This window comes from Oikopleura dioica, chromosome 1 (genome assembly GCF_907165135.1).
Source record: "Oikopleura dioica chromosome 1, OKI2018_I68_1.0, whole genome shotgun sequence".
NCBI lineage: Eukaryota > Metazoa > Chordata > Appendicularia > Copelata > Oikopleuridae > Oikopleura > Oikopleura dioica.
Genome location: NC_137291.1, coordinates 12,491,931 through 12,512,538, shown reverse-complemented (window position 1 = coordinate 12,512,538; position 20,608 = coordinate 12,491,931). Strand labels below are relative to the sequence as shown.

General features: G+C 41.2%; 7 protein-coding genes across 9 annotated transcripts; 2 read left to right on the top strand and 5 right to left on the bottom strand.

The window, feature by feature from the left end:
- The first annotated feature begins 461 nt into the window (after positions 1-461).
- Positions 462-3,029, top strand: LOC145712217 (uncharacterized). The gene is made up of 6 exons (XM_081789902.1): positions 462-538; positions 633-976; positions 1,646-2,190; positions 2,240-2,445; positions 2,487-2,842; positions 2,886-3,029. The coding sequence occupies exons 1-6, from the start codon at positions 496-498 to the stop codon at positions 3,021-3,023; spliced, it is 1,632 nt and encodes a 543-aa protein (XP_081646028.1). The 5' UTR covers positions 462-495; the 3' UTR covers positions 3,024-3,029.
- A 271-nt stretch (positions 3,030-3,300) lies between these two features.
- Positions 3,301-8,484, bottom strand: LOC145696943 (uncharacterized). 3 transcript variants are annotated; one of them, XM_081774068.1, is made up of 16 exons: positions 8,310-8,484; positions 8,128-8,268; positions 7,756-8,057; positions 7,433-7,505; positions 6,992-7,383; positions 6,824-6,950; positions 6,637-6,779; positions 6,293-6,434; positions 5,945-6,249; positions 5,461-5,588; positions 5,088-5,197; positions 4,981-5,025; positions 4,698-4,824; positions 4,563-4,622; positions 4,386-4,510; positions 3,301-4,346 (listed from the first exon to the last, which is right to left on the bottom strand). In XM_081774068.1, the coding sequence occupies exons 1-16, from the start codon at positions 8,439-8,441 to the stop codon at positions 4,260-4,262; spliced, it is 2,439 nt and encodes an 812-aa protein (XP_081630194.1). In that variant the 5' UTR covers positions 8,442-8,484; the 3' UTR covers positions 3,301-4,259. The 3 variants fall into 3 exon arrangements, with proteins under 3 accessions (XP_081630194.1, XP_081630209.1, XP_081630201.1); XM_081774083.1 differs by having other exon boundaries at positions 5,461-5,664; positions 6,084-6,249; XM_081774075.1 differs by lacking the exon at positions 4,981-5,025.
- Positions 8,485-9,376: 892 nt separating this feature from the next.
- LOC145712216 (2-oxoglutarate and iron-dependent oxygenase JMJD4-like) lies at positions 9,377-11,180 on the bottom strand. Its single transcript, XM_081789900.1, has 4 exons — positions 10,688-11,180; positions 10,406-10,644; positions 10,320-10,361; positions 9,377-10,205 (listed from the first exon to the last, which is right to left on the bottom strand). Exons 1-4 carry the CDS (start codon positions 11,178-11,180, stop codon positions 10,146-10,148), a joined length of 834 nt encoding a protein of 277 aa, XP_081646026.1. The 3' UTR covers positions 9,377-10,145.
- Positions 11,181-11,219: 39 nt separating this feature from the next.
- LOC145711885 (protein EFR3 homolog A-like) lies at positions 11,220-14,302 on the bottom strand. Its single transcript, XM_081789577.1, has 8 exons — positions 13,642-14,302; positions 13,331-13,594; positions 12,678-13,288; positions 12,407-12,481; positions 12,130-12,222; positions 11,862-12,067; positions 11,586-11,814; positions 11,220-11,538 (listed from the first exon to the last, which is right to left on the bottom strand). Exons 1-8 carry the CDS (start codon positions 14,255-14,257, stop codon positions 11,356-11,358), a joined length of 2,277 nt encoding a protein of 758 aa, XP_081645703.1. The 5' UTR covers positions 14,258-14,302; the 3' UTR covers positions 11,220-11,355.
- An 11-nt stretch (positions 14,303-14,313) lies between these two features.
- LOC145711896 (nucleoporin Nup43-like) lies at positions 14,314-15,766 on the bottom strand. The gene is made up of 6 exons (XM_081789588.1): positions 15,481-15,766; positions 15,251-15,436; positions 15,124-15,208; positions 14,822-15,081; positions 14,552-14,688; positions 14,314-14,510 (listed from the first exon to the last, which is right to left on the bottom strand). The coding sequence occupies exons 1-6, from the start codon at positions 15,745-15,747 to the stop codon at positions 14,426-14,428; spliced, it is 1,020 nt and encodes a 339-aa protein (XP_081645714.1). The 5' UTR covers positions 15,748-15,766; the 3' UTR covers positions 14,314-14,425.
- Positions 15,767-15,821: 55 nt separating this feature from the next.
- On the bottom strand, positions 15,822-20,585 carry LOC145712215 (putative sodium-coupled neutral amino acid transporter 12). Its single transcript, XM_081789899.1, has 6 exons — positions 20,493-20,585; positions 20,208-20,449; positions 19,461-19,801; positions 18,939-19,291; positions 16,765-16,831; positions 15,822-16,720 (listed from the first exon to the last, which is right to left on the bottom strand). The coding sequence occupies exons 1-6, from the start codon at positions 20,583-20,585 to the stop codon at positions 16,338-16,340; spliced, it is 1,479 nt and encodes a 492-aa protein (XP_081646025.1). The 3' UTR covers positions 15,822-16,337.
- On the top strand, positions 16,796-17,962 carry LOC145711907 (uncharacterized). Its single transcript, XM_081789600.1, has 3 exons — positions 16,796-17,614; positions 17,652-17,796; positions 17,841-17,962. Exons 1-3 carry the CDS (start codon positions 17,519-17,521, stop codon positions 17,924-17,926), a joined length of 327 nt encoding a protein of 108 aa, XP_081645726.1. The 5' UTR covers positions 16,796-17,518; the 3' UTR covers positions 17,927-17,962.
- Positions 20,586-20,608: the final 23 nt, after the last annotated feature.

Here is a 20,608-nt window from a genome sequence, read left to right as displayed (position 1 = left end):
TCTGCTGATGAGACGTTGGTTTTTTCGCCTTGGAGATTTGTCCTGGATTTTGATGAAGGGGGTGTTGCGTCTTAGCATGGCTCGAATGTGTTGAGCTGAGGCTTGAGCCTGGCTTCTGTGGTCGAAGGCGTTGGTGGAAGAGAAAAAGAGGAAGAAGATGGAAAGAACGTTCATCTTTATTGTTGAAGATTGGTGGGTTTTGCTTTATGTTATGCTTGTCTAGAAGCTTATGATATCTAAGCACCCGCTCGTCGCATATTTATGGAGATTTTTTTGACGGCTGGTGGGGCTCGAGAGCTTCAAGAGAAGAATAGATTGATACATTTTCCAAGTGCTGTTTTGATCAAAATAAGACTGGTAATTGGAAAAAAGAATCTTGGTAAAATCTAAGCGTTGTAAATATTTGCGAAGCTCATATCAAATGTCAGGTTATTTGCTTTTCACAGGCTCAAAACCAGTATCCTATTTGCAGTTCCTTATTAAAACTTCGAGAGAATGGGAATTTCTCTAGAAAATATTGAACCAAAAGATCAAATTGGTACTTATTCACGAAAATATATAAATCTCTTTTATTGATTAAAGGCTCAGCCTCAGTTTTTCAAATATAAAAGCCTCTACTTATCCCTTTGTAGATCCTGATCTCACCTGTTTGTTATGCGACAAAATATCGGAAAAACCAAAAGTCTGCCAAAGCTGCCCCAAAGTCTTTTGTCTACCCTGCTTCCGAATCGAAGTTGCTAACAACGACAACAAATGCCCGAACTGCAAAATCCACATCAACTATGACAATGTTTCTTACTTGAAATCGCCTCCAAAAGAATGGTTCGAGAAAACAAACGAGCTCACAATCAAATGCGAAGATTGTTCTGAAGCCATCCTTCAGTACTCAAACTACGAAGAACATCGAATCAATTGTCAAGGAAGACTGTCGTCTATTGACGAGATTCTTGCACCCGTCAGAGAAGCGGCCAACGAGGCTACACGACGTTTTGACTAAACCGACGTTCTCGCTAACCGACGTTTTCGCTAAACCGACGTTCTCACCAAAAGTCAAAACGTCGGTTTAGTCAAAACGTCGGTTTAGTCAAAACGTCGGTTTTCCTTAAAAATGCGTGGGCGCCTTGAATTTGGTTAAGACTCAGTTTGGAAACCGATGTTTTCGTCAAACCGACGTTTTCATTTTCTTTCGAAAAATCTTTGTGAAGAGTAAAAGTATAAGAATAATGAATATCTTCATTAAATTAACGAATATAACTAAAATAAATCTTTTAAAAATGATCTCAAGACCGATAAAATGTAAAAAGATCAGTAAATTATGCAGACTTAATATTTTTTAAAATTATTGATTTTGTTATTCAAATAATAATTTTATAATAATTAATTCAAAAATATATATTTTGTTTTTCCAAGTTAACAATTTAAGGAAAGTTTCGGTTTGAGAAAGACGGCGGGCTTTAGACAGAATTTTTAATCCAGGAAGAGCCAATTCTCATTCGCTCTGATTGCCCCCGCATATTTAAGGAAAACCGACGTTCTGACTAAACCGACGTTTTGACTAAACCGACGTTTTGACTTTTAGTGAGAACGTCGGTTTAGCGAAAACGTCGGTTAGCGAGAACGTCGCTTTAGTCAAAACGTCGTGTAGCCGGCCAACGATCCAGAAAAGCTTAACAAATATTGGAATGATTTGTACGAGGTTATTCCTCTATCGCCCTATCCATCAAAATTTATGGAAGACGCCCTATCAGCCTTTGAACGCTTCTACTCTTTGGATGATATTTCTTTGGCACTAAACTTGTCTGCATCGATGTTTTTCATCGTTGCAAATAGTGACGAAATCTCGGATGATCAAATTGAACGAATGGCTGCTTCTTTTTGCAAAGCAATTTTACAGCATAAAGGAAAACCCATCGCGAATCAGTTTATTTATAACATAATCAAGGCTCTCACTCACGTACCTGTGGATAAGTACGGCAATAGCTTCGGCTCAGAAGTCGTTGAAGCGTGTCTCCAAGTTCTGGAAGAATATGATGAGGACCCAGGGTTTAAAGTTATGGCCGCAGTGATCATCAGCAATTGTTTCTCCTCTCAACTTTCAGTGGAATTAGCAAACGAACTACCAGAGGATACAAATTTTGTGGATAGATTAATGGTGCTTTCGGACAAAGCGATGGCGAATGATTGGAACTTGTTCCTCCGAATTCTCTCAATCTTCTGGAACTATATTGATACAAATCAGGGAAGGTTCAGATGATAAGCTTTGCTTGCCTTTGATTCTCTTTGAACCTGAAGATAAGAAGGACAAGAAGAAACTGGTCGCTTCTAACTTCATTGAAAAGATTCTCCCCATGTCTGAAAAGCACGACGCTTTTCGTTACAATATCACGGGCTTCATTGGAAATATTGTTTCGGACAAGGATATGACGCGCGAAATCATGTCGGCTGGTAATTACATTCAATCTTATATAATAAAACATAACATACAGATTTAATGTTGATGCTTATGGCGTCGATCAATTCCGTCGAAGACCATGAGATTTCCGTTGAAAATGAAAAAATGGATGGGTTTACGAATGGACTCGAAGTAATGTCCACGATTCTGGCTCATGAAGACATCGAGCTTCCCAATTTTATAGAACGATCGGAGCTTGAGAATAAATTCTGCTTCCTGATCGAACTCCTTCCGGAGAGCCTACCAGCTCGTATGAGCTACAGGACATTCAAAGACCTCCTCAAACTCATTGAAAATGGATCAAAGCCGATTCGATGGTTCTTTTGTTGGCGATGGTCTCAGCTTACCCACCCATTTGAAGAAGAATTTTCTGCGAAATCCGTCGACAAAGTACACAAACTTCTGCGTAACAACTAATTTAGCCTGCTTTCAGTATTGTAAGCAGTTTGTGGATGAAGGAATTGACAAGATCTTGGAGGAAAACCTCAGAACTGAGGATGAAAGGAGCTATATTTGGACTAAATCGAAGCTTTTGCTGGAAAGAATTGCTGAAAATAGTCTCCTGGCCTGAGAATAAACTGCGATTATTCTTGCGTGAAATCAAGTCGATTGAAATTATGAAACGAGCTGATAATATAAGTAGAATATTTTACAACACGCGCGTATATCAAAGAACCTTCTTTATGTAAAATGTAGTTACACAACATACTCCATCAAATTATTTGCGAGATACATTGCAATTATACCAATTTTATTCTCTTGTGATGCTTCTTTAGAACTCATTGACGACAGAGAGTATACTCTCCACAAAGAAAAGCTTGCTTTTTGGAGTTTTTCTTTCAATCGAGTCTCACATAATTCCGATATTTTATTATTTTTTATCGCAGCGTGATGTAACTGAAGCTCTTTAACTTTTAACACAAAGTACACTCACGATACAGTATCTTTGGGGGGATTCGAACGGTAAAGTGTCTCAAAGAAGTAATAGTAGGGGAAATTTGAACAAGTTGGATTTGACTTTAGTACGACTGTATTTTTGTTTACTGTAAAATGAGTACTCACGATAAAAAATGTGTTGCACATGGCGACCTCAGGTGGCAGTTACGGGGCGTCTGTGGGAGTTCAAAGAGTGCATAATCTCAAGTATATTTCTGCCTCGTTTTCGTTTTCTTGAGGTTTTTGAATGGATAGGTTGAGTTGAGTTAGGCTGCTGCTCTTTTCTAGCTTTTCTAGTGTCTTTTGATAAGCAAGTTTACTTTAAACAAGGGCGTAACACAGGAGGGATGAATATTCTGTTGGTTTATTATCTTGTCAGGAAGAAATCCGCAATCTCTTTACTGAGACCGTGAAAAAAGAAGAAGAGTAGAAGATGTAAAAGCCGCCCTGTGCGACAAAAATTTAGACTTGAATTGAGTACAGGCAGCTACATGTAGTTTTAGAGAGTGAAAATTTAATGAAGTCTTGAGGAAAAATGAACCTAACGAATAAAATTGGCCTAGTGGGAATGAACAGACGAACAGGGAATTATTCTTTTTTTTTTGGTTTGAGCGTGGAGATCAACACCAGATTTTTGAGTTTTTGGTGGATCATCCAATTTTAGATTCTTAGCATTTTGAAAGTGTACCGAAAGGAACACGAGATTTTTGGGGGGAGGGGGCAGACAGAGACGGAAACAGGAGAAAACAATATTATTTTTTATTTTATTTTTGAGGAGATTCTTCCCGACCAGTTTTTAATCCAGCGAGAGAGGAGCGTAGCCTTGGTCAATTTACATATGTAAAACATAATTACATATCCAAAAAGAAGACTAACGAGGTCCTCGGTTGTCTGGGTGCTGGCCATGAGGCCCGAGCTGGGCACTCGCTCCTGGAGGAATCAGGATGTTTGGAAAGCCCTAAAGAAAGAGTTACTCGCGCCGCAAGGATCGGCATACCTGGCCGTAGGCATTTGTCGACAGAAATGGTGGGGGCGTCTCTTGTTGCTGAGTTCTCATGCTTCGCATTGAGTCTGTCGTGTTACCCGCCTGAGCGGACGAGTACATTGGAGCATAAGCGGAACCTAAAATGGAAGAAAAGGGTAAGACTGGTGAATTTGGGGTGCTGAGGCTTACTTGAACGCTGCACAGTCATTGGGTAGTACTGTGGGATAGGCGCGTAGTATTGTTGTGGCTTCAAAATGGGTTGAAAAGAGATTCAAAGCCATGACTATATGAAGAGTTTCTTCGTTTATTTCAACCCACATTCCTGAATGGAACCAGTGAAAGCCTGGAATCCGCCAAGTCCCTGACTTCGAAGACCATCGTCAGAATGTCTCGACACATTCGGTCGTTGAATTTGGATCATGTCGTATCCTTGATTCATCGATGGCTGATACTAAAACAATACTTTTGAAAACCCATCGACAAAAAGATGAACTTTTTCGTTGATTTTTGTTTGATTCTGGCGACGCGGGTATTAATTTTTTGTTAGATTAAAATTGAAAGGAAAAGAAGAAACAAAAGTAAAATGATCAATCAAATGCTCCTTTACCTCCAAATAGGACGGATAGGACTTAGGATGATACGAGTCCTCGAACTACAAAAATGAAAACATTTAGACGATTAGACAGAACGCGTGCGACTGTGAGCTATTCTTACCATGATATTTTCATGCTGGGAGTAAGGCTGATGCCCGAGTCCAGCAGTGCGGACGTTGCCAATTGAGCCGGATCGACCTTGACCTGGCGCAGAGATGGAGCCCATTTGTCCTGAAGCATAAATTAAAATAATTGTCACGGTTATTATTGAACGGATATCTTCGTCAATCAAATATAAATTGAAACGTTTATAGAATTTGGATTCTTTTATTCAGAAAATATTCCCCAAATTAGCATAAGGAGCAGTTCTCTTGAATAATAACTCTTAATCAACAATTGCGATTAAAAAAACACCAAGGAAATTAAAATTCAATTCATAAGCTAATGAAATGACTTGGATCTTTATCAGCTGTCTACTTTCTCCCTGTACTCACCAGTACTTTGAGGATTGTTGGGCGAGGTCCTGGCTGGAACAGAAAGTCCAGGAACGACTCCAGTGGACGAAACGGGTCCACCCTGCTCTCTGCTCTGTTGCTGGGCGGGCTTGGCCGTCGAGCTCTGAGGATTCGGCTTCAGTAAGTTTCTTAGGTCGGACTCGGCGCGTTCCTTTTCCCGCGCATATCTGTGATACGAGAGGCCTAGAATTGAACTGTTAGCAGGGCAGTCGATTTGGATTTAACAGAATGATGATTGATGAAATTGGTTAGTATGAAAGAACGATTAGTACAACGACGACTAGAAACAAATCAGAGAATCAAGTCGATAGACAGTTGATTATTCTTTCGTTTATTTCCAACAACGACTAATAGATTCTAGCGTTTCGGTTTTTCCGAATCGACCACCCACTAACACGCTCAGTTCATGCTCATCCCTCAATCAAGATATCATTTTTATTTAATTATTTGAAGCCGTAACTGAACACGAGGCTGTCTGTGTGTGCTTGGCTGTGTATTTTGATTGCGAGCGTAATTCTGTACGGGACGTGCTTGACTTTGGAAGGTGCGTGTTTGCGCATTCGCAGAGGTGGAATTGGCGAAAGCTCGAGCAGGGGCTGTACCTGGATCTGCGACTTGTTGGGGCTCAGGTTTGTTTTGCTCTTTCGGTTGATCTGATTGAGTGGTGGCAGTGGGTTTTCGCGTCTGTGCTGGTTGGTGAAGAGATTGAGGTGCATAACCAGGGGCAGAGGGCTGTTTTAATGGGGGCGAGGGCTTTTCCGAGTATTTCTAGAGCGGGGATTAGACAGAAAATGAGGATGGCTCGTCGTACCTGAGCGCGGGAGTAGTCAACATCATCAGTGCTTTCAATGTTGCCGAAAACAAACTGGCTGGCCTTGGGCATGTCGTCTCGATCCTCTGGCATCTGGAGGACGCCTTTTTTGATCGTTCTTCGAGTTGGTGGTGGAAGACGTCTAAAAACAAAACGTGTTTATACAAGTTGGATTCTTCACTTGAATGTTCGAATGTCGATTCACCAGCAGACAACTGATTCGTTATTAGAGTGGATATTTTTACGTGGATTCCCTTTTTGAATCAAAAAAGGTTTGAATCAAAAAAGGTTTGAATCAAAACAATGATTGTACGAGAATATTCGCAACAGACTGTCAAACTTACCGTCCTGCGTCTTCAGGAGATCTACCAAAACTAAGAACTGGATCAGCAACTGACGATTTGTGGAGGCCAGGTGGACCGATGCTCGACTGCTTCTGCTGCGCCACGGGCTTTGGCTGAGGAGCCTTCTGTGGAGCCGGTACCACCTAACACGCAATTGAATAGCGATATAAAAATGATTGACGAGTACCTTTCTGGGTTCCTGTTCAGAAATCTGCGCCTGTTGGTTGAAGATCTTCGCCAAACGCTCCTGTCGTTGGGTATCTTCGGGCTGAACTACTGGCTGTCTGACCTGAGCAGGTTCCGAATGCCAATGGCTAAAGTAGGGTTAGAGAAAGAATGGTTGACTTGAACTCACTTTTGCTGAGGTGGTGGCGCTTGCTGAACAGGTTCCGGCTGCTGTGGCTGGCTCCAGCTCTGCATCTGCGGCGCGCTGTCCCACGAAACGGGTTCAGCAGGCTCGGCGGCCCATTGGTTAGCTTCCACATTGTGCTGTTTCTTGGGCTGGCTTTCCTGGACAACAGGCTTCTGCTCTGTGCTCCAGCTGTCCTCTTGATCCCACGCGTTGCTCTGGCTGCTCGTCTGGTTGTTCTGCCACTGCTCGACTTTTCCTGGAACTGGGGCACCAACTTTAGGCGAGTCACTCCAATCAGGCAAGGGCTGCTCTTGACCTTGCTGCTTGTGATTGAATCTTTCCGAAGAATCGGGTTCGTTCCAGCCGTCGCGGGTGAATTCCTTATTGCTCCAGTTCTATCGAAAAACAAGTCATCAAGAGTTTGAATCGAGAATTTAAACTTACAGTGATTTTCTCCTCTTCTTTGCCCCAGCCGCCATCACTGCCAATATCCGATCCAGATGGGCTGTGTTGTCGTCTTGAAAAATAAGGATTTATGTTTACAAATTGTTTTGTCCTTCAGACTCAAAAATAACACCCGCTGGAACTGGGTTATTTCCAAATAGAAACTCAAAAACAAATTTCTAATCGAATTCACCTCGGAATATATTACTAAAGTGCCGGTGAATTAATAACAGTCTAGGAATTTTTCGCGCCTTCTGAGAGGCTCTTCTCGAAAATAAACCAATAACGGAAAATACGCATTTCAATTTAAAAGATTTGTTTACCTGTTTCGACTTCGGCTCTCATTCTGTGGAGCTCCTCTTCCGCCAGAGCCACGGAACGGTTCGCTGCGGCCTCGGAATCCGCCCCGGTCTCCCCGACCACGGCCTCGTCCCCGTCCACGCTCGCCGAAAGAGCCTCGATTGCCGCGATCTTCGTAGTCTCTGAATTCGCGGCGCTCGCCATTGGCGAAGCTGCGTCCTCGTCCTCCTCGACCACCGCGGCCGCCGTCGAAGTAGCCGCGTCCACGTCCTCGACCACGACCAGTGAAGTTGTCCACTGCTCTTTCGCTTGCCCATTTGTCCGCCTAAAAATTTAATAAACATCAATTTCCGCAAGAGAAATTCGAGAGAGCCCCATTTGAGCTTTCAACTTACCGAAGGGTCTCTTTCTTTCTTGACTGGTTTCTCGACTGCAGTCCAATTGTCAGCCTCTTTCGCAGAGTCTCCGCCAGCGTCCATCACCTTCAAACAGGCCATTTGGATGTCATTGTCGCAGTCGTACAACGCCACGGCGGCCTGAAGAGCATTTTAAAACACAAACAAGAAAAGAAAGTGACCTGATCGTTAGAGCAGCCTGTAAATTCTGTGACTTGCTTGATCTTGCGCTCAAGATCTTTGTCGTTTCCGCCGTCGCCTTCGAACATCGTGGCGATGCGGAGTTGGTCTGCTGTTGGTTCCATTGTCTGCATTCTTCCGAGTTTCGTTTAGTACAATTATTTACACATAAACAATCTGAAAACAGGGAATATAAAGAACAAGCTTGAGTATCTATTCTTCAGATTTCGAAGCAGAAATGGATTTTTGAACTTCAATAAGAAGATCTTTTGCAATTTGAGCTCTATCTGAAGGAGATTTTCTAGAATTCGTAAATTAAGGGCGTTAACAGCGATTTTCAAGAAAAAAAGAAAGCCGCGACAAAAAAGTTGCCCAGAAAGCCGCTTGCGGCTTTCTCGATATTGATCCCTTTAGGAAAATGAAGGAAAAACGAGGAAGCGGCGTGAGTGGGTAATTACGTGCTAAAATCAACAAAGAAAAAATCATCAAGTAAAGATTCTCTTTTTGAAAGAAAGAAAAAATATCGCGGCCTCTGAGTGGTCGAAAACCCCGTCTTTTTTCAAAAAGAAAGATCCTCGTCTCGGTGGCGAATGACGTCATCGACAATTCGGAAATTATTATTATTCTCTTTAACAATTATTTTATGCAAAGGCTTTCAAAAAATGAAAAATAATGGGGCCTAAACTCTGTTCTGATTCGCGGAAAAAGTCACGCGTAAAAAGCCTTTTTCGTTATCTGTTTTCTTGATCTCTGATTTTTGCAAATGAAAAACAAATCTGGAAAAGAATTTTATTCTATTGCGTGGGTGGCTTTCATATCTAGAAATGATGATTCATGAGTTGATAAGAATGAAGGGATGAACATCTAGAACTATTCTTTTTCAGCGAAAATTTGCGTATTTTTGAGTTTTTATCGACGTGTATACCCTTAAAATCAACTAGAACTGATAAGAATTTGATTAGCGGTCTGAAAGAGGGTAAAATTATGGTAGTCCTGCAGAAAATAAGATTTTAAAATGCTTATACTGATACAAGTAACCTCCTTTTCCTTCGAAAAATTGCAAAAATTTGCGAAAATCTTCAAAATCCATGCTCGTTTGAGCCTTGAGGATCTTCTGTTTCTCTGGGCTTTTTTTGTAAATTATCGAAATGTAAATTCAGGCGGCGAGATGCGGGAACAAACAATTTTTTTCGCAGCGAGATCGATAAATTATCCGATGACAAAGAGGGTTGAACGGCAAACTTGAGCCAATGTAACAATCTATCGATTTTCTTGCCGTTCTCCTTTGCGGCTTCGATCAACCTGTCTTTTCAATAATATTTTTTGCAAATTGAATTACCAATAAGTCAATTTTTTCGGAGACTTAGAAGAAAATATCCCTCTCCGAATGAAGCCTTGAAAAATATGTTTTCCATGATTCTGAATACTAGATGAGGGTCTTATTTTCCACCCGAGAAAGTATTATAAAATCACTTTACATAACACCCGAATTGGGAAATGATAATTGCTCCATTGTTGACACGAAAATTGAGCTTCTCTTCTGCTTGAATGGTCTTGATTATCATTATTATATCATCATAAATCATGTTCGAATTCTTGCCTTACGCAAAGCTGATTGTATAATATTTGAAGCTGGAAAATATGACCGATATTTTGTATTTACAATAAGGGAAAAGCATATTCTTTTACGACATTATTCGGAGAGGAATCTTTTCTTCTATGTTTCCGAAAATGTACCCTTTTGTGTAGCGTTAATCGAACGCAGAGTTCAAGTTGTGAACTCCTTTTGCCAGATGGAAAAAATAGAATTATCTTTCGCGGAGAATATAAATTATTTATCAGCGATAAATAGCCCTAGCCTGACATGTCTCCGTCCATTCTGCGTCCTCCATCCCGCTTTTGAGGATTACACAGGGTTACCTAAATCTATCTCTGTTTTCGATTTGAAATGTTTTAAGCGTTTTTGGAAAACAGGGACAATAAGCTCTAGAAAGATCTGCTAGTCCTTTCCTGTGGAGATATTCTAACTCTTCTTCCACCGCTTTCAATTCTTCCTTTATATAAATCTCATTACAGTAGATTCAAAAAATGTATTTACAAGAAGATGCTTCCAGGTATTTTGTATGCTCGCCTCGTTTATCCAATTATGATTGATCGAAATCGTGTCCTCTAAGTTCTTTACTTGATGAAACCAGCCAGAAGGGACGAAAATCGTCTCGCCAGAGTTTTGAACAACAACCAAATCTGCCGTCTTTAGAAATTCCCCGTCAGTAGAGTATGTTCCAAGCAGTCTCTCGGGCAAAGGGTCTTTCCAAAAGTGCCAAAGTTTCTTGCCAACTAAAATCCGCATTTTTCTTCCGAAAGAAACTGAACCCCTTACCTACGTTTGAACTCCAACTATGACTCGCCAAGACATCTCTATGCAGCGGCGTTTTAGTGTCTTTCACGCCGATGTAAACGAAGCGATAATCAGAGTCGGAGAAATCTGTCTTCAAACAGTATTCATTCAGCCAGTCTTTGCGAAAAAACTCGGGCCACTCATAAAACGTCTTATCTATCAAGGCCAAATGCCAATCTTTGCAATAAAGAATATCTTCTGACGCATTTCTCCTCCTCTCCTGCAGATAGCGGAGATACTCTCTAAAAAGCATCGAGGAACATTTGAAGTCCTCAGTCGAACAGTTTGTGACCGGGACTTGAAGATGGCCATATTTTTCCATCAAGAAATCGACGTCTATCCTTTCCTCTTTGACCCAGTCTTTCCTGGACGACCATGAATCTGTCAGCCAATTTCCAATTAAACAGGGCTTCAGCTTCTGTATGTAATCCTTCCAAAACGCTTCAGGGGACACTTCCTCCTCTAATCTTTCCATCTAGATTACATAGATGAGAACAAAATTTTTTATGAATGAATTTTTATTGAAAATTTGAATTTTGGCTAAAGAAAATATACAATTTTTTTGATGAACAGAAAGCGATTAAAGACAGTATGATATGTACGTGAATTGAATCTGTAGGCAACATATTGGAGTTTGTAGCAATTTGTTTCTAGTAAATGAAGAAAGGAGGCGAGCCAATGTCGGCTGGTTTGTAATCGTGCATGAATCCACGCTCGGAGGCAGCTTCTGAATGCTCCATGATTCGCTGCATGAGTTCCGAGTCGCGTTTCCGCGTTTTTTCAAGTCGCGCGACCACTTGATTGAAGTCGAGTTTTTGTAACTCTGCTTGTTTCTGAAAGAACTCGTCAGTGAAATCAAGAAAAAGGGCACGGGGGTCACCTTTTGAAGCATGAGTTTTCGATCTTCTTTTCCCTTGGGCGCGTCTTTTAGCAGCGCCAGAAGACCCTTGATAGAAGGTGTGTTTTCGTTGCCATCTGTCAGTAATGGTGTGTCATCAGCACCATCTTGTACTGTTAAATGAATGGATTCAGTATCAAGGTCGCGTGATCTTGAAACTGAAAGACCAGATGAATCAACAGACAATTGGTCGACTTTGCCAAGAGGGTCGCTAGAAAATGAGACATTAGTGGGACCCTTCTTTGAGTTTTTTCTCACCTGATCGAGGATGTATCGAAACCAGCATGCTTTAGTTTTGAGCAAATATCGGCTCTTCGGAAGAGGTACTTTTCTGAGTTGTCTTCTGCGAATAAATTCGCTGTCGAGCGCCTCAATGCGTCGCTAGAACTTGAGAAAAGAGCTTCAGGAGCGAGTTGAGGGCGGTGATTTCGACGTTCGGAAAGGATCGGGAGAACTAAGGGCTGACTCTGGGTTCATTTTTGATTCCATGATGATTTTGAAGAGAAATAAAAGAAACCCGCTCCTGTAAATCGACGAAAAGAGAAGCTAAAAGGGCAAAAGTAGCACCCACACAAGCGTGTGCTTGATGACGCAGCGTATCAGCACTTGTGATCTTATCCTAAAAATATATTTTATAGTCTTAATTGGACCGTCAGATTCTTTTTTATGACAAGCCTACTCCCATAAAATTGAATGATTGTAATCATATAAAAATATTTATAGATCAGTGGCGCAGAAATTATATTTCTGATCATAAATTATGACTATCGAAGTGATGATAAGATATTAGGCACGGAAATTACCTGGAAAGCTAGAAGGAGACGGATGATCTGCGTCAAAATTTCTTCGCCAAGCTCGCATACCAAGACACCCATCAGCTAAAAACAGCGTCAATCAGTCGTTAAAATAAAGGAGAAAACAGTAATACTGAATAAGAATCTTATTATGAAACATTAATAAATGTCGAAAAACAAGGATATTCTGAAGTTTATATAAGATTCGATAACTAAATTTTCCTCGAAGAAATGATTCTTATTAGATTTTCAACTTGAATGAACAGAGAATAAATTTTACCTGGTAATAGAGAAGATAGTTCTGCGTTGTGTTTTTGGGCTGAGCTAGATTTTCCAGTAGCCAAACGGTGATATCTCCTGCATCTTGACGTAAATGAATACTTCCCATTTTTGCTAGATGGACCTCTTGATTGTGGTAGGATCCAGATCTATTGAGAACAGGCGCGTTTTTGCTGTAATCGAGGCAGTAGATGACGATCTTCGAGAGGGCTTTGCGCTCTTCAGGAGTTGATTTGGCCATCAGAGGGGCGGTAATGTGGATGAGCGGGTTGACAATGTCCGATTGAATATTGTACTCGTTTTGGCGCGAAACATCGCAGAAGGAAAGCGCGTAATGAATTGCTCCCAAAAGAGCTTCCCTCTTCTTTGCCTTCTGAAGAGCATGAATCATCGAACGAATAAGCTCCACTTGAACGACGCTTTCAAGATGACCGATAATGGCGCCACAGGTACTTGTGTATTGATCGACGAGCTGCTCATGATCCCCGTGTTTCTCGATCCCGCGAAGAATGTACTGTAATAGCTCGCCAGCAATGGTACTCATCGTGGAGGCTTTTGGGATTTTGGAGATCTGCGAGATGCAGTTCAGAATTCCTCGTTTTTTCAGCAACCCTGAAATGATCATAAAAAATACGACAAGAGCTGTTAGTTTACCTTTTTCAGAGTCAAAGTCTTTATGCTCCGTATGTTCCATGATCAGCTTTACAATATAGTGGGAGTAGCTCAATCTGACAGATTTCATGAACAATTCCGCCCAAACGATCGAGTTTTCAGTCTCCCAAAGTTGATGATGATCGCAGTGTTTCAAAAGTGGCTTGACAATGATGTCGATTTGCGACAAAACAGCGATGGAGAGGAGCTCGCGAATGACTTCTTCTGCTTTGTATCGGAGGGATCCGGGGCCAGTTTGACCCGCGTCTAAAATGTATAAACTTTATAGAAAGGAAATAAAAAGGGTGTCTTACCTAAACTATCGTTCATATTGTAAAGCAAGCTGGGTATGATTTTTTTCGAACTTTGCGCGATCAACCTCTCTCCCATCTTCGTCTTGCTCATTTTGTTGACGACTCCTTGCAGTCCTTGAATTCCACAAATCCTCAAAGTTTTCACATCCTCCTTATTCTTCCCATCTTCGTGGCAGAACTTGCAAAAGATGTCAATAAACGCTTCGTAGCTCCGTTCATGATTGCCCTCTTCATCCACATCGCAGAATGAAACGAAAGCCGACGCTCCCCATTTTCTAGCCTTAGTGCAGTCTGATTCTAGCAGCATTCTGCACATTTCCATGTAGGACTGTACAAAGAGATTGATCTGCGGAGCCTGACAGGCACGAAGCAAAGCTTCAATAGCGTCAATAGAGATTTTCGTCCACCCCTGTTGTTTCCGATAAATCGCGTCTTCCAGAATATCAGAAAGGTAGACCCCTAATCGGTCGAGCTTCTCTGGATGCGCCATCGAATAATAGACGAGTTTGTCCATCTCCGCTCTGATGGGCTTGTCATTCTTTGGATCGCTGGGATAAATACGATCCACTTGCCGCCGATGCTTCGGTTTATAAAGTCTATTGCACGTACAGCTCATGATATTTATCGATTTCGAATGGATCTGAACACGAAAAAGGATGATACGTTTCGTTGATGGTAGAAAAAAGTGCAGGTTTGGCAGTGCACTGTAAAAGGGTGAAGTGTACAGTGAAATGGTTCATTTCAAAATTAACCTAAAGTGAAAGCGTGTTGTTTTCGTTTGAGCTTATCGGAAAATATCACTTATCAACATGGCATCATCACCACCTGCTGCCCAGTGGTCTCCTTGCATCGAGATCGAGTTTATAGCCCTAGAAAAGGTTTAGAAAGAAGTTGAAAAGGGGAAACTTACTCTAGAGTATTTTCTGCGGACATGTCTCTCGCTTCAGCTTGCTGTATTTGTTCTGGCTCCCACTGTCCGTTTTGCAAGAGGATCTTTGAGTCAGAGCCTGCTGTCATCGCAATCGAATGATGAGGATGGAATTTGGTCTGAAAGATATCTATATTTTGGATGCAAATTTTCAGATTGGAATTCACATGTTATTTTGATGATAAGGCCTCTTCCGGCGTTGTATAAGCTACTGTAACAACCATCTGTAGTACAGATACTGTATATACTTACATCAAGAATCGCTCCCTCGTGCCGAGCAACGACTAGAGGCTCATCAGTGCCTTTTCGTACATCCCATAGCGTCAAATTTCCATCAGAACATCCACCCAAGATCAAATGCGTTCTACCGGGATGCTGGGCGATCGAGAGCACCGCTATGGCAGGCTCGCCAACGTCCAAGATCAAAACTGGATCAACTGTATTTGCTCGAGGATCGAAGATCTTAGCCTGTCCGAATTCGTTCCCGGCCAAGATTTGTCCGGTAGAAAGCGCTAGAAACAAGCATTAGGGGTTCAGTAATCGGTTGATTATACCTTCACAAGTTTTCACGGCACATTCATCTTTGTAAGTCCTCAACGGAGTCTTGTCATTAGGCGAGAAAATGCAAATATTTCCAGACTAAGAAGCATTGACGAAATTCGTAAAAAGTGATTATGCTACCTCTGTTGCAGTAACGAACGCATCCTGCCCAATCGAGGCATAACCAAAGACCGAGAGCGCTGCAATTCTCGAAGTAGCAGCTTCCCACTCGTAGATTTCACTCATTCTGTTGTTGTACGAGTCAATTACACGCCACATCTTCCTTTTTCCATTAGCTTGAGCGGTTAGCATCGCGTTGTGTTGAATCTAATCCACATATTTATACATCAAGACTCTTTTGCTATTCTTACCCATCCGATATCGGTAATTGGCGAGTCGAGCTCATGAATATATTCTTTTTTGAGTTGATTATCAGCTGTTCTTTTGTAAATTCTCACTTGAGCCAGATCTTCGTCCAGCGATCCGACAACGATTTCAACCTCATTCGGGTCCGGATGTGGATCCGGAATCAGCGATACTTTTGAAATACGAAATGGACAGTTCGCTGTGAGACGGATTTTCTGGCGCTGTATCGGTGCACTGCTTACTGTACTGAAGCTGTAATCGAATCCCCTCATCTCTTGAATGAAACAGTTGGAAAAAGAAATTATAAAGTTTTCGAAATTTGAAAAGTTTATTTTCTTGTTGAAGTTAAATATTAAATAAAACAAAAAAGAAGGATGAGCGAGCGTTTTTTCGTATTTCGGATACAAAGAGATATACAGATGACTTTTGATTGCTTTTGGTAACAGAAAATATGATTGAAGATTGAATGAACTTTGCTGTTTTTGTGACTGTCTAGGACTAAAACCTTTGCTGGCAAGTTTTGATTGGCTAGAAGTTGAGTTTTACTGCCAAAGGGTTGGTGATAGTCCCAAGTAGTCGCTAGTAGTGGTAGAAGTTTTATGTATAAACAAAAAAGAGCTTGAGTTTAAACTAGGGTGGGCACATTTTCGAATATATAAAGAAAGATAAGTGTGCTATGGGGAATTTCAGCCAATCAGAGGCTAAAATTATCAACATTTATTGGCTGAAAAATCCAATATGTGAGTAAACCCGATTAACCCCAAACTTATGCCCCACCCAAGCTTACCAATCTTGCTCTGATAAAAAATAAGACTTTGAATGAATTTTGAAAGGTAAGAAGTAAATGTAAATAGGTAAAGTACTACAGAAAAAAGATGGCAATAGCATTGGCAGCGACAGTCCCTGCGATGGTCAAGAATACCAAAAAGATCCAAAAGTTACTTTGCATCGGACTTGCAAGTGGATTTTTAACGGGGACGTCAGCGAGCATCGATCGCGAGCGCATTACCATCAGCGTTGGAAAGAAAAAAGAGCTGAAGATGGTCGTGAATGCACCGCCGACGCTGAAGATCAGTCCGACATTGGTGATTGTCAAGGAGATGATGAGAGGAGTGATGCTGGAGAGAGTCATCAGAAAGATCTTCTGGTACACGAGTGACGATTTGGAGAGAGCTTTTGGCAAGGGAAGCATCACTTCCAAGTTGCGCTGGCAAACGACGTGGAAAATGATGAAATTCGTAACAGCTGAAGTTCGAGTTTTAGTCAATTATTATGGCGAACTGGCTTACCTGGAATGATAGGGTAAAATGTGAGGATCATCCGAACAAAGGAGCTTTTCACCAGATCGCAGTCGTTCTGAGAGAATCATTTTAATTTTCAGTATTTTGATGATTGACTCATGAGTAATAACAAGTACATAATCATTTCTGTATTCTCCTGCAATTTGCAAATGCAAATTAGCAATGCTAACTTTACTATGGATAGTAAATCGTCTTCCTGGCAAACTATTGTACTCTAAATTCTGGCCAAAGAAAGTTAGAAACTTGGAAGAGAAAAGATGGACGGATTGGCAATAGGAGTGCTCGTCACTTTTGGATCACTTGCTTTACTTTTCATGGTAGATTCCAAACGCCTTATTCTTCAACTACTCCATAAAAAATAAGTATTTATTCTGTCGGTCAGAGGGTTGTTCTTCCTCCAGCGAGGCTGTAAGTGGGAATTCATCGCAAAGAACATCAACTGGAGATATTCAGCAAAGTGACCAGCTGCCGAAACTCGGTCTTATGTCCCCGAAGGTACCATTCGTAGTTTACAAAGTGATGAAAAATAAGGCTCTCAAATCATTGATGACCTACCACCGGCATATGATGCAGTTATGGAAGAAAACCAGAATGAAGACTTTTAATCAGTAAATTATTTACTGTAAACAAACATGACTTTCGCTAAAAAAACGAACTTTTCCCGTGAAAATTCCATGTTTCTATTTAGCAAACAAGATCACCAAAAATCGAACTTTGCAGACTGCCTGAAATTGAATATAAAATGGAAGAACTAAAAAGTACTAGAGATTCTTTGAGTGATACAGAAATTTTTCTCATAATCGGTGTAACTGCTACGTTCGCTATCGTGTGGACACTTGTAAGTTGTTTGAGCGATTCAACTAATTATCGCAAAGTGCTATTTTTGTGGTGTCTGCGACAATACCGGTAGCATAATTGACAAGCCAGCTTGTCATATAAATTGTGATCCCGGAGAAGAGGAGTTCGAGATTGTTTACGAAAATAATGCATATGTTCCAAATGAATCCGTTGTCTCTGAAGGTAAACGAATCTGTTTGTACATCTTTATTCAAAATACATCTTAGAAGTTGCAAAAGTAAAAAACGAGACCGTTATCGATTTACCGCCGACTTATGATGATGTTATCAACGAAACCGACCGAGGAACATGAAGATTTTGAAATTGAAATCTGCGAATGCAAACTGCAACTGGTCTGAAAGCGTCTCTGTTTATACTTACCAAATAAAAGCACCAAAATTCTGAGTACCCACTACTAATAGATCAAATGAAGAGAAAATGAACGATGAAACTAAAGTCCTGTTATTGAAGCTTCTTCTATTGTTTGTCGCTATTGGTTCTGTAGTCCTCTTTGTAAGTTGATAATAAATGAATACGTTTCTAAGAATCTCATCCATCAAGTGCTTTTTTGCTGAGAAATGCACAAAGAAAATCAGTGATAGAGATCCGGAATCTGCAGAACCTGATATTGCGATAGAAAACAATGCTTATGACAGTCATATACCTCTGGAAATCATACAACCAAAAGAGGACCAGCCACCATCATACGAAGAAGTCATCAATGGGCAATCCATAGAACTGTAAATAAAGTAGATATCAAGATCTGATACCACTGTTTTTTTATCAGCAAAACAGAATCTTGTGATTTACTATTCACAAATCGACTCTTCATGTTTATATTTATCAAAGAATCGCGCTAAAGTTCAGACTCGACTGAAGTTTTCAACTGTTGAGAAATGACAAACGAAGCTGCAGAGGGTTTTATTTCAGTTTTACTAATTTTAATAGGCGGATTCCTGTTTGTTGCCCTAATGGTAAGAAATAAATATGTGACACGAATTTGCAAAATATTCCACATCAGTTTGACTGTCTTACGAATTGTGGGAAGAAAAACATCAGTGATGCCGAATCGCAACAGTCCGAGAATGATGCGGTAAATGATGCTTATACTTATGAAAATGCGACGGCAGTAGGAAGCATCGAGAGATCAGCTTCGAATGCAACCGAAGATAGTGCATATATTCATTATGGAAACGCAACTTCGCCACTGCCGCGAGATATAATAGAACCAAAAGAGGATGGCAAAGAGATCGACTTGCCACCGACGTACGAAGAAGTGATAAATATTGACACCACAGAACTGTAAATAAACTGAAAAAGCTCACCTGAAAATTGAGAAGGTATAAATCGGCAATATCGGGTCCGTCAAAAGCTGTCAGGGCAGTTGTCGTCAAGAGCATGAAAAGCAAGCCGATGAGCAAAAATGTCACGGCGAGAATTTTCACATTGTTGCGTTTTTGCTTGATAGGAAAAAGCAGTGAAGGTAGCGCTTCGTGGCAACCAAAAGCGGAATTCGCCATGCCAAACATCAGCGGCATCCGCACCCAATTTGTCGGCGAGGACGAGAATTTTGCGTCAGAGTCGCCAACGCGCGCGATTGAGATGATCAAAACGAGGATGATGGTGATCCAGCGGAAAATCGTTCCGAGCATTTGAACGGATGTGTTGTTCCCCACACCTTATAAGATACAGTGAGATCCTGGTTTTACAGACGCGCAGTTATGAATCGAAATTTACTAAATCAAGTCATGATTTGCCTGTTGACAGGATTCCGAAGCCAGGCGTGATGAATTACACATGGCAGTTATATAAAATGTCTACTAATTTATTCATTTCCAAAGACCTACCCATTGCGCAAAAAGGTGCTGTGACTGCCAGAATGATAATCACCGCCATTGTATAAATAAATTTCTCGGTGTATTCCGTCTCGCCACACATGACTTTCGCAGAGTCATCCATTTCTTCAGTGAAATTGTCAGATTGACAAGTGAGCGGGCGGCAGTAAAGGTTTCTAAACGTCTCGGCGAATGTGACGATGTATGCGCATACTGCGACTTGAAGGGAGAGGATAATGAGGATGTTGTTGATTTTTGCTGGCCAGTCGCCGAGTATGAGCTTGACGGCGGAGGTGAGTTCAAAACGCTCGGTGACGGAGTAGATTGTGGCTTGGTCTTTAGAAAGGTTGAGACTAAGGAAATTTAAGTGATTCCGTGGCCCATCGTCCATGCATGAAAAGCTTTTCCCGTAAGTTGATTCACTATTGTGAACAATAAAAGGGGGGAAATATGGCGTTTGCCATATTTCGTCCCAGCATACCCCCTTTTAGGATGCGTTCCTCCCAATTACCTCTTCTAGTAATGAAAGGTTCTTACTCGCAGCGGGAATTGAACCCGGCGGGTGAGAGTACCCCGACTTTCTCTTCTTGGCGACTTACACCACTGCGCCGATTTACTCCCAAGAACTGATCGCGAAATTCCAGCTTTGTTGATAATCCTGATTATATGAAGGCCAGATTAATCATTTAATTGACTAGTTATGGTTTATTTTATCTTAAAATTACTAATGATTTGATCATGACAGTGTCTTATTTGTGCCTAGTTCTTCGCATTTCGCGTTCGTCAACCTTTCCTATTCTGTCCGGCTCCTCATCATCCGGGGTAATGAGATTGACCTCGTCTTCTTTCAATACCTTCTTTGGGCTTTTCGAAAGGTTGGTTTTCTTGACTGCATTTGCTGCCCCTTGTAGTTCGTTGATGAAAGAAGCGACGACGAAAGAAATGAAACCGCAGAAGATCAAAATTGAATACGCTGCTACTGTCCCTGCTTCGTAAATCATCTAAAAAGTGGATGAATGGAGGAAAAGGGTTGAAAAGTCGTACCTTTGGGAGCGCCCAAATACCCATTCCGACAACAGTATTAAAAATGAGTGCGCTGCCAGTGAGGGCCCCAAATTGACCCTCATTCTGCCCCATTCTAGTGTCGGAATTGAAAGAAA

Coding starts and splice junctions, on each gene's coding strand:
- LOC145712217 (XM_081789902.1), top strand. CDS start 496: ATGGGAATTTCTCTAGAAAATATTGAACCAAAAGATCAAATTG. Junction 539..632: donor TGAACCAAAAGATCAAATTG/GTACTTATTCAC, acceptor ATCCCTTTGTAG/ATCCTGATCTCACCTGTTTG. Junction 2,191..2,239: donor ATGGCGAATGATTGGAACTT/GTTCCTCCGAAT, acceptor GATACAAATCAG/GGAAGGTTCAGATGATAAGC.
- LOC145696943 (XM_081774068.1), bottom strand. CDS start 8,441: ATGCAGACAATGGAACCAACAGCAGACCAACTCCGCATCGCCACGATG. Junction 6,250..6,292: donor TTGACTACTCCCGCGCTCAG/GTACGACGAGCC, acceptor TCCCCGCTCTAG/AAATACTCGGAAAAGCCCTC. Junction 5,198..5,460: donor CAACAATCCTCAAAGTACTG/GTGAGTACAGGG, acceptor TTTATGCTTCAG/GACAAATGGGCTCCATCTCT.
- LOC145712216 (XM_081789900.1), bottom strand. CDS start 11,180: ATGGAAAGATTAGAGGAGGAAGTGTCCCCTGAAGCGTTTTGGAAGGAT. Junction 10,362..10,405: donor ATACCTGGAAGCATCTTCTT/GTAAATACATTT, acceptor ATTTATATAAAG/GAAGAATTGAAAGCGGTGGA. Junction 10,206..10,319: donor AAGAGTTAGAATATCTCCAC/AGGAAAGGACTA, acceptor GTAATCCTCAAA/AGCGGGATGGAGGACGCAGA.
- LOC145711885 (XM_081789577.1), bottom strand. CDS start 14,257: ATGAGCTGTACGTGCAATAGACTTTATAAACCGAAGCATCGGCGGCAA. Junction 12,223..12,406: donor GTCTCCTTCTAGCTTTCCAG/GTAATTTCCGTG, acceptor ATATATTTTTAG/GATAAGATCACAAGTGCTGA. Junction 11,539..11,585: donor GAAAACTCATGCTTCAAAAG/GTGACCCCCGTG, acceptor GAGTTCTTTCAG/AAACAAGCAGAGTTACAAAA.
- LOC145711896 (XM_081789588.1), bottom strand. CDS start 15,747: ATGAGGGGATTCGATTACAGCTTCAGTACAGTAAGCAGTGCACCGATA. Junction 15,209..15,250: donor CGTTCGTTACTGCAACAGAG/GTAGCATAATCA, acceptor AATGCTTCTTAG/TCTGGAAATATTTGCATTTT. Junction 14,511..14,551: donor TCCGCAGAAAATACTCTAGA/GTAAGTTTCCCC, acceptor AACCTTTTCTAG/GGCTATAAACTCGATCTCGA.
- LOC145711907 (XM_081789600.1), top strand. CDS start 17,519: ATGGAAGAACTAAAAAGTACTAGAGATTCTTTGAGTGATACAGAAATT. Junction 17,615..17,651: donor TCGCTATCGTGTGGACACTT/GTAAGTTGTTTG, acceptor ATTATCGCAAAG/TGCTATTTTTGTGGTGTCTG. Junction 17,797..17,840: donor TGAATCCGTTGTCTCTGAAG/GTAAACGAATCT, acceptor AATACATCTTAG/AAGTTGCAAAAGTAAAAAAC.
- LOC145712215 (XM_081789899.1), bottom strand. CDS start 20,585: ATGGGGCAGAATGAGGGTCAATTTGGGGCCCTCACTGGCAGCGCACTC. Junction 16,832..18,938: donor TATACCTTCTCAATTTTCAG/GTGAGCTTTTTC, acceptor TGATTCTCTCAG/AACGACTGCGATCTGGTGAA. Junction 16,721..16,764: donor ATTTTACCCTATCATTCCAG/GTAAGCCAGTTC, acceptor CTCGAACTTCAG/CTGTTACGAATTTCATCATT.